Source organism: Sinocyclocheilus grahami, unplaced genomic scaffold (assembly GCF_001515645.1).
Source record: "Sinocyclocheilus grahami isolate Dianchi unplaced genomic scaffold, SAMN03320097.WGS_v1.1 scaffold2171.1, whole genome shotgun sequence".
NCBI classification, from domain to species: Eukaryota; Metazoa; Chordata; class Actinopteri; order Cypriniformes; family Cyprinidae; genus Sinocyclocheilus; species Sinocyclocheilus grahami.
The window spans coordinates 48420-63080 of NW_015507350.1; the positions used below are offsets into that span (position 1 = coordinate 48420).

The 14661-nt window shown below is 40.3% G+C and overlaps 1 protein-coding gene across 1 annotated transcript in view; it reads left to right on the plus strand.

The window, feature by feature from the left end:
- Positions 1–14661, plus strand: part of LOC107574287 (anoctamin-9-like) — a 25181-nt gene that overhangs the window by 3887 nt on the left and 6633 nt on the right. Inside the window, exons 3-19 of the mRNA XM_016260732.1 lie at positions 2831–2953; positions 4902–5044; positions 5926–5975; positions 6112–6179; positions 6457–6536; positions 6649–6783; positions 6939–7032; positions 7663–7723; positions 7800–7882; positions 8367–8471; positions 8572–8739; positions 8936–8972; positions 9065–9176; positions 9362–9419; positions 9542–9639; positions 11466–11662; positions 11951–12103. Of these exons, the coding sequence (XP_016116218.1) occupies positions 2831–2953; positions 4902–5044; positions 5926–5975; positions 6112–6179; positions 6457–6536; positions 6649–6783; positions 6939–7032; positions 7663–7723; positions 7800–7882; positions 8367–8471; positions 8572–8739; positions 8936–8972; positions 9065–9176; positions 9362–9419; positions 9542–9639; positions 11466–11662; positions 11951–12103 (1765 nt within the window). The remainder of the gene's footprint in view (positions 1–2830; positions 2954–4901; positions 5045–5925; positions 5976–6111; positions 6180–6456; positions 6537–6648; positions 6784–6938; positions 7033–7662; positions 7724–7799; positions 7883–8366; positions 8472–8571; positions 8740–8935; positions 8973–9064; positions 9177–9361; positions 9420–9541; positions 9640–11465; positions 11663–11950; positions 12104–14661) is intronic.

Consider the following 14661-nt stretch of genomic DNA (forward strand, 5'->3'; position numbering starts at 1 on the left):
TGTTTGTCAAGGAGATTGATGTTGATCATGTGACTGAATGGCTCGCGCGCAGCGCATATATTACATCATTTCGGTTTTTGATGTGAACCTTACTAAACTAGACCGTATTTACTTGTCTGGTTGTTTGATTGCATTTAATTCTGAGGAATAAAATGAAGTATTTGTCTGACTATGAGAGGTTAGATATACAGGGGCTCTTGGGATATACATTTCTCGAGTGAGAGCATGCCTTAACCTCTCTTCCTTTGAGGAGGTTGAGGCGGTTAGCAGGGGCTGCTGGGCGGAGCAGTCCCAACCCACTGTGTTCCAGCCACTCATTCTGGGGACCTCACTTCTCATACTCCGCAGAGTCTAGATTCAGAGTGGCGCTCCCAGGCCGAAGGCTTCTAGCAGAAGGCGGGTCTGCGGACTGTCATTCTCGCTGGATAGTCTTCGTCGTAAATGTCCTGACGCCTAAGGCCTAGGACTTTTTGAGGGCCAGCTCCCTCTGGGGAAGAGCGATGTACACCACATTACACGGTGCCCGTCTCTCCTCAGTGCCCTCAGGAGGTCGGTCTGCCAACCCTGCCGTGTTCCAGGGCGCAGCGGTCTCCGGCGAGCGCTTCTCTCAGTTACCGCCCGGTGCCCGTCTCTCCTCAGTGCCCTCAGGAGGTCGGTCTGCCAACCCTGCCATGTTCCAGGGCGCAGCGGTCTCCGGCGAGCGCTTCTCTCCGTTACCGCCCGGAAACGTAGCGGTACTAATAGGCTCGCTACCTCTACGGAGATATCATGAGCAGCTAGTTCGGCCGTCCCCTGCTAGTGTGCCGCTTCAGGGCACCAAACTAGCCGTTCTGGGCACGCCAGAGATCAGTCTCGAGAGATTCCCTTAGTAGATTATTTAGCAGCGTGGAAGCTACTGCCAAATGTGTCTCAATGGGTCCTGCGTACTGTAGAAAGAGGCTACAGAATCCAGTTTGGCTCTCGTCCGCCTCGATTCAACGGGGCCCTACACTCTAGTGGGTCCCAATCAGGCTCTGATATTAGAACAAGAAGTAGTTACTCTCTTAAAGAAGGAGGCCATCGAGGTGGTCCCTCCACACGAGACAGACTCCGGGTTCTACAGCCGGTACTTCATTGTTCCGAAGAAGGATGGGGGGTTATGTCCTATTTTAGATCTGCGCCTATTGAACCGCTCAGTCATGCGACTGAAGTTCAGCACACTCGCACTCAAACAGGTAGTGTCTCAGACCAAGTCCGAGGACTGATGTGTCACGATCAATCTAAAAGATGCACATTTCTCCATCCTTCCTCATCATAGGAAGTTCATGAGGTTTGCTTTTGGGGACAAAAGCCTACCAATACTGGTTCTTCCTTAGGCCTTGCACTCTCACCCCACACTCTCACGACTCAACCACATCGACGATTGGTTGATATTAGCTCAGTCAGAGCGGAGGGCGGTTCGACATCGAGATGTCGTTCTCACACACACGAAAAAGCTGGGGTTAAGACTTAACGCCAATAAAAGTGTGCTTTCTCCAGTACAGAGAACCACTTATCTGGGCGTGGTGTGGGATTCGATTCGAGTTCTGGAGAGAGTGCGCCGGGACGGGGCCCATCTGTTGTTAGTATCCCCGTTCTGGCCGGGCCGAGTTGGGTCTCAGGCCTGATTTCTCTCCTCGACGCCACTCTATGGGAGATTCCCGTCAGGAGAGATCTCCTCTCCCAGGCAGAGGGCACACCCCCGCCCCCGCCCGGAGCTGTGAAAGCTGTGGGTGTGGCCTCTGAGGAGGCACAACTCATAACTTCCGGTCTCTCAACCGAGGTTGTTGAGACTATCCTCCATCCAGAGCTCCCTCTATGAGGAAACTGTATTTCTGCGGGGACCGCCAGCCTGACCCAGCTAACTGCCCGTTTGGTACAGTTCTGGAGTTCCTGCAGGCCTGTTTATCAGCAGGGTTGACCCACTCCACCCTAGAGGGCTTCGTGGCGGCCATTGCGGCCTACCACGCCCCTCTCGGTGGCCATTCAGTGGGAAGACACCCTCTTCTTACACGTTTCCTCTGCGGTGCGCTGAGGCTGAGGCCTCCGGCCAGAGAAGCTTATGCTAAGTGGTGGATCGGGATGCTATTCCATAGCCTCGAGTCCTCTGATCTCCCCTCTCCTTTGGGGGTCAAGATTCACTCCTCCAGAAGTTGGCCTTTGGGATGGCGAGCCCCGCCTACTTTAGCCACTCCAGGCTCTTCTGTTCTCTCGCCCTAGCTGTGCAGTCTTCCACACTAGGCAGAGATTTGGAAGTCTGGCGGCGTGGGCATTCTCGTTCCCCTAGCGTTTTCCGACGCAGCTCGAGTTCCTGAAGAGGAACGTCTCAGGTTACGTATGTAACCCTGGTTCCTCGAGGGAACGAGACGCTGCGTCTCGGTGCCATACTTCCGGCATCCCTGCCAGCACTTGCCTCATTCCTGAAGCTGATGCTGGCTCCGCCGCACGTGCTTTTATAGCTTCCTGGTCATGACGTCACCCGCCCGTGACGTCCCGCTCAGCTATTGGACTGATTTCACATGTTATTCAGAGCGTGGTCACAGAAGGCGTTCCCTAGCGTTTTCCAACGCAGCGTCTCGTTCCCTCGAGGAACCAGGGTTACATACGTAACCTGAGACGATTTTGTGGTCTCACTTTTTTACCCCACTGTACATGATTAAATTGTTTATAGCTTATACACACAAAGGAAAGTCACTACAATGATGTGAATGGTTACATAGGATGCATTTATGTAACTGGTATGTGTAAGTAAATGTTTTTAAGCTAATATACTAATTTATTAACATAGTTTTTTTCTTCTTCTGGACATCAGCATCCTCCTCTGACCTTCGATTATATTCTAGTGGCAAAAATCTCAGAGGATGAGAACAACCACATCTTCAAAAAACAGACAGCTTTCATTGAAACTTTAAAGAAGAAGAAATTAAATGTATATGTAAGTGAGTTTTTCCATTTTTGAGTTCTTGATTTAGGTATTTTTTTAAATGTACACTGTAAAAACAAAATCCGTAAAATTTACGGTAAACAAACGGCAGCTGTGGTTGCTGGAATTTTACTGTAAAAAGTATGATAGCAATGTTTTAGGCTTTACGGTTTTAACTTAAATGTACAGTTAAATACCGTAATTTCATTAACTGATATAGTGTTAATATACCAACCTATTGAAGTACTGAAATCTGTTTTGTACCTTTGTAATACACTTATAACCACCAAATGCAGGTGGTGATGAGAAAGTCACATGATGAACCAAAGCCCATCACAAGCAGCTCTTAAATAATAACCTATATAGAAGGTGCACAGTGTCATTCACACAAACACTAAACACCTTCATGATAACACACATGAAACTGAAATAATGCAATAAACATTCATTTAACAACATTAGGTGTAACACACAACCCTAATATACAAAACTGATAAGAAAAAACTAAGAAGAAACATCGTTATTTCAACAAAAAAACAACAAATTTGGGAATTCTGGGAATGTCAATTTACGGTTATTCACTGTAAATTATACAGTCTTTTTCACTTCCAAAAACGGTATACTACCGTAAAATTAATGTCCAATACATGTAATGTCCAATACAGTTTTTCACCGTATATAGTGGGGGAATTTACCATTAACCATTTAACAGGTTTTTACTGTAGCATTTTTACAGTCTTTTACCGTTACATTTTTTACAGTGTAATGAATATGTAATGTCTTGACATAAGAAGAGAATATTCCACTTTTTTATATGAAAGTGTAAGTAATTGTTGTTTCCCTATAAAAGGGTTGAAAATGTTGCGTAATTGCTGACACAACAATTACGTGTAAAACTGCGGTTCTCTTTTACACAGTTCCATTGCTCAAACATTGGTCTTGTCTTTGTTTCTGAAGGTGTGAAAGCCATTGATACAGTTTAAAGTTCTGTTAGCAAGACTTGGCTGCGCTTACCACAAATATACCACTAGTAATATTACTATTATTAGGACAATTATAGTTCAAAACTATATAATGGCCAGTGTTGGGGGTAACCCATTACAAGTAACGCGAGTTACGTAATCAGATTACTTTTTTTCAAGTAACTAGTAAAGTAACGCATTACTTTTTAATTTACAAAGAGAATATCTGAGTTGCTTTTTCAAGTAAGTAACGCAAGTTACTTTTTTTCCAATTTATTGATTGACAGCTCTCCTGTCCCCATGTTGAGAGAAATCAGAAGATGTTACTGTAGTTCTAAAATAAATATGAATATGCATTAATTCATCTCACTCACAAAAAAAAGACACAGATTCAGTATTCCTCAAAATGAATAAAAATAATGCAACTCAGCATTATGACGCAAACCTGGAATAATTAAATGTTAAACAACACAAATATGCTTTATGTATTTAATCCCATTCTATTAACCAATGTCTTTGCTTCTGACCTTCGATGATCCAGTTCAATCATACTAATAAGCAAAAAAATTTTTTTTTTTATTGCTGAAGTGTGTTGAAATGTCTTCTTCTGCATTCTACTGTACGGACGTAACTTTACTTTCCCTTCAGCCTGAGGCTTATTCATTTCACTTTTGGTGTGAAACGGCTTTTATATTTGCCAAAAATATAACCTTTTTATTTTAAAAACAAACAAGCAAGCCCGGTCCAGATTTAAAAAGTAACGCAAAAGTAATGCAACACATTACTTTCCATAAAAAGTAACTAAGTAATGTAATTAGTTACTTTTTTATGGAGTTACGCAATATTGTAATGCATTACTTTATATTGTAATCCCCAACACTGATAATGGCACTGCTTTATTATATTGTTTGGGGATTGGTACTAATAATTAAGCTCCAGAACTATTGTCAAATATGTGTGCTTTACTCTTTGTATTTGGTGATTTTTCATTTTTTAAGAAATTTGGAGATGAAGATGATAGGGTGTTTTATTGCATCCGAGCACCAGAAAATATTTTCAAGACTTACCGGTATCTCTTGAAAGTGTCTGATGCCTGTAACTGGAGTTGTGAGCAGCAGGGTACTATACCTCAGTCAACCAGGTAATACATTTACACCAACACACTCTGAAAAACACTTCCAGGACATGGAGACCTCAGGAGGCAAAAAGATAGAGTTGAAGTTTTTTACAAATGCAATTTGTGATTTGCATAATTTTGTAGTTTACGGTTCAGTGTATATCATCCAACTGCCAGATTCCTGGCCAATACATTAAAGCACATATTAATGTCACGTCATGGTTGCAGCAAAGGAGAGGGATGATCAATATGCAGCAGCCACTTTTATTAGCAATCAGCCAAATTGTCAGACATGCAAAAGCACAGGAGAAACGCAACCAACTAAACACAGACGATGACAGACACAGAACAGCTCAAACTGAGGCTACAGCAAGGAACAAAGAAGCAAGGGCAGGTGAACATAATCAATGAGTAACCTAGGGAACAAACTAGTGGTGGCAAAATAGGAACACAAGTTCAAATTAAACACAGCAACAAGGATGCACTAAAACTAAATGAAGCACACATGTGACAATTGAAAATATTGTGTTAATATCACCTATAAAAAGAGATTCTCTATCCAAGTCCAGTTAAAGAGCTAGCAAACAAAAATGCTGCTTCATTTCGTTTTGGTGTGTAACATCCTGTAGAGGAGATGTGTGCTTATACTGTTCCAAGTGATATATAATTTTAGCTTGGAGGACAATTAAGCTGGTAAAAAAACAACACTTACACATAAATTGACGGATGGACCATATAAGCAAGTCAAGTAAGCAATCATAGCAACAGCACAGCAATGCCCTATTCTCTGTCTATGTGATGCAGTGAAGAAAAGTGCTATATAGTCACGGTTTGCATTGTGTACACAAATAAAGAAGAGGCTTTGCAACAGTAGGGCTTTGATCTGTACTGTGGCTCTGTTTCAGGATTCGTATTGTTGATTTCATTCTGCATCACACATGCATTGAATCAGAAGGTGAGTAACAGTTTGATTGCTAGATTGCACATTCATCGCATTACTTTACATTACATTACTGTATTATGCTAGCCTTTATATGACTCCTCCAGAAGTGTCGATTCGTAATGCCTTCTCTTGTTTACCTCTCTCTTAGGTGTTTCAGAATATCTGCCAGATCTCATGAAAAAAAATGTTTTTGAGACTCACTTTTGTTTACATGAGGTTTGATTTTATTTTATATCCTCTCGCTCACAGCATTTTCTACACCTGTCATACAGAGTCCACGCTCCAGATTAATTATATGCAAATGTATTTAACTATATCTCAGGGTGATAACTGTACATGTATCAAGATTTTGTACTCAAAGCATACAATTACTTTTTTTTGTGTAACTTACCCGACACTGCTTGTCACAATGAATATCTAATCACAAACCATCTAATCATTTGTATCCTTTTGTTAAAAAAAAAAGCATTAATTTGTGCCCTTTCATTTCTAGAAAAGGGAGCAAAAGGATTTAAAGCATGGCTGGGCTCGATGGTCTGCTTGTTTCAGAGGGCAACCCATAACTAACGTCAGGTTCTCTGATTTTACTCATTCCCTTCTATTTGTTAGAGATTTACTCCCATTCTGGTATAAACTGAAAGCATATTTGAAGTTTTCTTGATGAATTTATTGTGTGTGTTGTCAGAAACTACCTTGGTGAGAAGGTGGCTCTGTATTTCCTGTGGCTGGGCTGGTACACATTTCTCTTGATTCCTGCTTCTGTAATTGGTCTCGTAGTGTTCCTGTACGGTGTGGCCTTCTACAACACAAGTCCACTCATGTGAGTAATCTAATATTAATAAACTTCAGTGTTTGATGTTAAGGACATCTTTGTTGTCTTTTGTTCAATAGACAAAAAAAAGCATTGGATTGCCATTTGATATCGTCCTGATGTAAAACCAGTTGGTGTGTGTGTGTGTGTGTGTGTGTACGCAGAAAGCAGGTGTGCCAGTCAAATGTAATTATGTGCCCTCTGTGTGATAAAACATGCAGAGTGTGGGAGCTTTCTGACACGTGCATGTATGCAAAGGTACTGTACTTTTTATTGCATTTACTGTGCACTGACATAGTTAAATATATACATACACACATATGCAATATACCATGACACCCACTTATCAGAAGCACTCAATGCCCTTTCACATGATTCACATCAGGGCTTTAACTCATTGCTACATATTAACATGTATTTCTACATAACATATATGAAATAACTCCACATATATAGCATATATGAAATTACCCCTTAGCAGATCTACACAGGTGGAGCTGGGGAGGTGGAGGGTTTCTGAGCACGCTGCAACTGCTGCAGCAAGCACTAGCCAAGTATTTGAATGTTGAGCAGCAAACTCGTTGGCTGCTGATGCAACTAAAACCAATGGGCTACACCTTGTGAATAATGATTGTATATTAGCAAAAGCTCTGAACAAGTAGTAAAAAGTAATGTTTGACACATGTATACATGGTTTTTGTGCTAATGTTTTTAGAACAGATTACTTTGCTTTGAAAGCTCTATTAGTGTTACTGGAAGAACGTTTATTCAAAACTTTAAGAGAATATTGCAAAAATGTTCCTTGTTAGCTGCATGGGCCCTTTTTAAAATAAAGGTTAATTTATTGTAATATGTGCTGACACTGTGACTTTTGGGTCACGTTTGCAGGTGAGCCTTCTGTTCGATAATGAAGGAACAGTGGCATTCGCCATGTTCATGGCAGTGTGGGGTAAGTTCAACAGCTCTATCCACATTTGAGTTGATGTGAGTCAGTGTTATGTCAGATACTAATGTCTTCTGCGCAGCTACTGTGTTTCTGGAGTTCTGGAAGCGTCACAGATCATCTTACGTGTGTGCATGGAAGGTCTTTGACTGGTGTGAGGAAGAGGTATGAACGACAGTCTCTATAACAACCGACATTAACTACATTGATGCTTTTTAAGGGGGCAATAGCAGCTATTAAGTTCGAACAGCATTGTCTGTGTTGATGGAGCAGGATAATTTTCAGCCTTTAGAACCTTTATCGCATGGCTTAAGAAGACTTGAAGTGCAGTACAAATTCTTTGCAAATCTTCCTGTTGCATATTATTTAGAAATGGTTAGGTTTAGGATAGGAGTTGGTAAGGTGCTCAAAAATATCTATGAAAGTATAAATATATAAAAAACGTTTCAAATGCATGCAAAGAATAACATGCATCTTGATCTGTTGCATAATGTAAACACATGAAAGTAATGAAGTTCCCCTTCGAGGGAACTCCCGATGCTGTGTTGATTTGATGATGCAGCATCTCGTTCCCTTTTCAGGAACTACAAATATTAAAGTTTAGTGTGGTTTTATAACATGTGATTGTGTATGTGCTCGTATCACGCAGGAGGAGTTGATTCTGGAGATTGTAAATAATGTTCACTGCGAACCTAAGATGCACAGGCACTCTTATCTACGCTCCACTATAGTACTGGTTTTAGTCACTCTCATGGTAAGAAACTGATGGCGTGTGGAGGCAACTTGACTCTCATAAAAAAGATTTAATTCATATACGCATGGTTTAACTGGCTTCTGTGGTGCTGTGTCATCAGTTGCTGATCATCATTGGTTTGACCCATGTCCTGGTTGTGTGTCGAGTGATCGCTACTGTGCTGCTGGCCGAAAACAGTCCTTGGAAGGTCATTACTGAGAATTCGCAAACAGTTGGCGTGATGCTTGGAGCCGTGCTTCACTACATCACCATCACCGTCATGACTCGGGTAAAAGCTCCACGAAGCTCCCACTATCTGTCAGAGAACAGATGGTTGTCTTAATTTCGTTTACATAAAGTCTTGTTTTGATGCATTTCCTATTTAAACAAGTTTGGACAGAACCATGATTTTGCAATGTTGGAACATTTGTCTCTTTTCACCTATGATGACAATAGTTGTAACCATGTACAATTATTTTATGCAGGTCAATTTTACAGTAGCTATGAAGCTGAGTGAAATAGGTCAGTGGAACAGGGTTTGTGGCTTTAATTATCAAACATTTTGACTGTAAACCATATTTGTTCATCATATACTGCTTTTTTCCTGCTTACAGAGAATAAGCACTCCCATGCTGCCATTGAAAGGAGTTTCACAGTCAAGATGTTCATATTCCAGTTCTTTACCATGTTCTCCTCTCTCATATACACAGCGTTCTTTCTGGGAAGGTAGCCTGGAAAATTAAAAGTTATATATTATATTATATTATATTATATTATCAGTCTTTGCCAGATGCAGTACAAAACCGAAAATATCTTAATTTCTTAATTTCTTACAGTTTTACTGGAATAAAAATGTACTGTAATCAAAGAGCAACGTAATCGTGAGCACTGAACATTAATTTGTGTTTTAGGATTAATGGTCATCCTGGAGGATATGTGAGGATATCTGGCATATGGAGACTGGAAGAGGTGTGGCTGTTATCATTTTCACTACAGTGTCAAACCAACAAATGCACTACTATGTTTTGTGTTTCACTTTTTCTTGCTGATTTTTTTTATGCTATATTACATTTTTGACTTTTTCAATTCAGTGTCACCCAAGTGGTTGTCTCACAGATTTGTTCATTCAGATGTCTGTTATCATGGTACTTAAACAGACCTTCAACAATATCTTTGAATATTCTGGTCCGTAAGTAGAACATTTTGTTTTTATTTGCTTTTCATTATTTAACACTGAGGCTGGGAAACAATAACTTATTTAAAACTGAAGCCATATTTCGCAAAATACTGAAAACTAGGTTCCAAATGTGTATCTTTAACTACACATTGTTATATGAACTGCTAGTTAAACTGATTTAAGCCTCACTTAAAAACAGCAATGGGTTAAAAACAATAATGGGTTCATTTTGAGCAAATCGCAAACTGCTCCAACTGGTTTACTAAACTTAGAGGTTTTTTTTTTTTTGGACAAATTCTTTGAAAACAACTGTCTTAATAGTGTCACTTCTGACTACGCTGGTTATGGGGGACGTAAGTCGTGGCCTAATGGTTAGAGAGTCGAACTTGTAACCCAAAGGTTAGGAAGCAACTCCGGCAGGAATTGTAGATGGGGGGGGGGGGGGGAATGTACACCTTCAATACCACGACTGAGGTGCCCTTGAGCAAGGCACCGAACCGCAGCATAAATGGCTGCCCACTGCTCCGGGTGTGTGTTCACTGCTGTGTGTGTGCACTTAGGATGGGTTAAATGCAGAGCACTAATTCCTGGGATGGGTAACCATACTTGGCCACATGTCATGTCACTTTCACTTATACAAAGAAATGCACGTTTACTAGCAGAACCAAGAGAAATAAAAATGATTTGTTTTAGTTAAAGGGGTCATATGATGCAATTTAAACTTTTCTTTTCTCTTTGGAGTGTTACAAGCTGTTCGTGAATAGATAAGATCTGTAAAGTTGCTAAGACTAAAGTCTCAAATCCAAAGCGATATTCTTTATAAAAGTTAAGACTCGTCCATGCCTACCTAAAACACCTCGTTTAAACACGCCCCCCCCACCCCCCCACATGTCTACGTCACGATGTGGGAAGATTTGCATAACGCCGCCCAAATGTTCACGCAAAGAAAGAAGGCGTAACTTTTATTCTCGCTGTAGTATTGTAGACGCCGCCATGTTGTGGAGTCGCAGTGTTTCGTTTTAAAAGCTAAACTACTTTGTTTGGTCTTCCAAAAGAGGACACGACTAGAAATCAGTGGTTAAGTTGTATTTACAACACTGTTCCAGAACAGTTCAAACCAAATATTCAGATGTGTGCAGCGCTTTTTACGGAGGACTGTTTCCTGATCCTGGTAGAATAGACTACAATGCCATCTGCGCACAAGTGGGGCAATTCCAACTTTGCAAGGACATTCTGGCGCTTTCATATTTGACGTATTCATATTTAAAGAATTTGCCACTGACGATTCAAATGCGAGTTTTGAGCAGTGTAGAGTAGCGGTTGTTGTTTGTCATTTCTCCGATCACAAATGCAGACATGGTTTTATGTTCATGCGACGCGATGCAACTCAACACGTAAAAAGACAGTATAAGTCATTATAATCTGTAATTATGTTCCCACTGGATGCAACAAATGCCTCGTTTTGTCTCGTTGCGCCGGGATACATGGCATCACAGTATGGTAGGGGCGTAACATTTCCGTCACACGCTTGAGGTATTCGGCCAATCACAACGCACTGGATAGCTGGCCAATCACAGCACACCTCGCTTTTCAGACCGATGAGCTTTGTAAAAATTTACGCGTTTCAGAAAGGCGGGGCATAGAGGAGAAACAATAATGTACAGTATGTGGAAAATAATGTGTTTTTGAACCTTAAACCGCATAAACACATTTAATTACACCAAATACACAAAATAATGTTCTTTTTAGCAACATCATATGACCCCTTTAGGGAACCTGAATCAGAATCAAGCAGATTCTCTTTATGAACTTTGTATCTTTGTATCTTCTTTCCACAGCTGGTTTAGTCGGTGGTTGAAGAGGAAAAAGACCCAGAAGTTTAGGAGAAGGTGTTTCAAATGCTATAAGAAGGAATGTATGAATGCCAAGGAAGGATCCGAACTCTGTGAGAATTGCAAACTCGAAGAAATCCACAGAAACTACAGCCTGATTAAAACGGATCGCTTCAGCCTCTTTAATGAGTTCTTGGAAATGGGTACAGATCTTGAAAATATACTTACAGATACAATTGTAATAGTTTTGGACTTGGAGGTGGGCTCTTTTGATGTGGGCCAGCAATAACCACCCCTCCAACTAACATATAATCGCATGCTAACATCCACTCAAAGCACCTTAGCAATTGCACTCTAACCACTTGGCAACCATGCACAATAACCTAGCATTGTTGCAGAGATTTGCATGAAATCTTTTATTACAAAGCTTTTGTTTTCTTTGAAACACACACATATCTGATTTTTGCATTGTCCTTTTCTCCCCTCCCCAGTGATCCAGTTCAGTTTTACTACTATCTTTGTAGCGGCATTTCCTTTGGCTCCATTGTTGGCTCTTCTAAACAACATCATTGAGATCCGATTGGATGCCATTAAGATGGTCAGCCTTGAGCGCAGACTAGTGCCAACGAAGGCCAATGATATTGGTGAGAGAATATTCTGTGAAAATATTCTCGTTCTGATCTCACTGTCAGAGAGTTGTAGTCACTGCTATTCCTAAAGACCAAAAAAAAAACTTTGTTAAGGGTAAAATGAGGTTGTGTTTGGCACAGTTTTTTCAAGTGTCCTTCTGTTGCAGCTGAAGTTTGTTTTTAACAGGATCCCTCATCCTTAGGGACCAGTCACTGAAGGTTAAAGCATTCAAATCCCTATGACATATTTTTCTGCCATAATTTCTTTTTCTGTAAATTTGAAATTTTCCTCCCCCTAGACTTATTTTTGTGACAATCAAACCGTATCATCTTCAGATCATGGCAACTACAGCCTCCTTCAGACTGTCAACCCAAATCCGATTTTTGTGCAATTCTGATTGAAATCTGATAATGCTTAGATAGTCTGCATGACAACGAACTACATGAAATCCGATTTTTGCAAATCTGTTTTAGCTACATTCATATGTGGTTTGGATTCTTGAATTCCTGATTCCCCCATTCCTGAAAATCCGTTTCATTCTGACCAGTCAGATCGGATTTAGCGTAAATTTTTCACATTCTCACGCCACGTAATACATAAAAAAATATCTCGGACGGTTTTGTAGAAAACATACTGAACGTCTTTGCAGAAACAAGCTTGTATTGTTGTAAAGTGCAAGTCAAGCGAAAAAAGACTAAAGTGATCTAATGCTAGTATACGCACCTCTTTGAGTTTTGAAACCAGTGGAGACAGCAGCACAGAATAAAGTTGCACATTCCAGCCTAATGCGTTTCTGCCGCTGCCTCATAAGACGAAATAAAATCCAGCCTGACGGAAACGTGTTGTCATGTCGTAAGTCTGATGATACATGGGGCAACTTTTTGAGCAATGTTGTCGGGCAACGTTGGGCAATGTTGCTGTCAACGGGCAACAGGTGAGACAGAGGGCCCATGACCGATCTAAAGTATCCAGATAGAAATTTGTTACCCATTCTTAATGGGAAAGTGCCCAAGAAACATTGCTCAAAGTTGCCCGACAAGATAGCTCAAAAAGTTGCCCAATGTATCATCAGCCTAAGACATCTTCTGTTTTGCCATAGAAACCAACTAGGGGTGTCCCCGACTAAGGATTTTCATAGTCGAATCGGAATTTTCGAATCTTGCCGATATTCGACTGATAGTCGAATCATATGTTTGGGGGCGGGGGCCAAAATACATGAACAAGAGTCAAGTCAGACATTCGACAGCCATAATTACTGACGCACAGGGAAAATGTGTAGCTAAAGGACGCCTCGCAGATACAAAAATAATGTTTTGAGCATCATCGAAATGAGAATTCTAAGAATTCACAAATTTTTTTACAATAGTGCTCTCATTATAATGTTATGTATATGACCATGGGAGACATCTGACTCTAGTCAAGGTGGGCAAGAAAGAAAAAAAATTAATAAATAACAAAAAAAAAATATATATATATATGAAATAAATAAAAGCAAAATATTTTTTTCTGATGTATGCGCTACCGTATTGCAACGCATCAAAGCAGTCAATTCAACACCGTCAAGAATAACTTAAAGAGGTTGCCACCGTTTAGTAAACTGTGGACTAGCTTTGGCTCTTCCTGCTGACTTGAATGGTGATGCTTTCCGTTTCCGACAGTTGATGGCCTTTCATTTTTAACCAGAAATGTGCACGCTGATTTTCTGATGTTCACTGAAGTTTTTCCGTGTCTTTTTCCCGTGTCACTTGAAATGTTTCCTTTTTGAATCGTTGTTACCAAAGGCGAGACACGTGAGGAAAAAATAAACGGTCAGTTGTGGGACTATATTCTGTCATAAATCGCATACCATTCATTGCTGAACTTTTTACCTACCATTGCTGGAAATGAAATGAAATTACTAGTTGATATGTCCCAATCTCAATAAAGTTTACACATGCTTTTGGTCCGTGAATTAGATCTCGCTTGGGACGCACGCTGTCTGTGGAGGTTTGGCCAGGACCGGTTCCAGAATTAAATCAACATTCAGGTGCATCTCAATAAATTAGAATGTCGTGGAAAAGTTCATTTATTTCAGTAATTCAACTCAAATTGTGAAACTTGTGTATTAAATAAATTCAATGCACAAAGACTGAAGTAGTTTAAGTCTTTGGTTCTTTTAATTGTGATGATTTTGGCTCACATTTAACAACAACCCACCAATTCACTATCTCAACAAATTAGAATATGGTGACATGCCGATCAGCTAATCAACTCAAAACACCTGCAAAGGTTTCCTGAGCCTTCAAAATGGTCTCTCAGTTTGGTTCACTAGGCTACACTTTACCAATACAGTTGAAGTAATAAGTAATAAATTCAAACGGCAAACCAAATCACATGAAATAGTTGCAGTCACTTAATTGTTAGTAACTATATTCGTTCAATTAGACCAATTAAACGGAAAAAAACTAGGCCTATTTCATTATGTCTTTACATAAAAAAATAAAGACTTGATATACATAGGCCTATTTTCGTTTCAGCGCAACAAATAAAACATGCAATAGCCTACTGTTTCAGGTCCGTGTAGCCTATACTT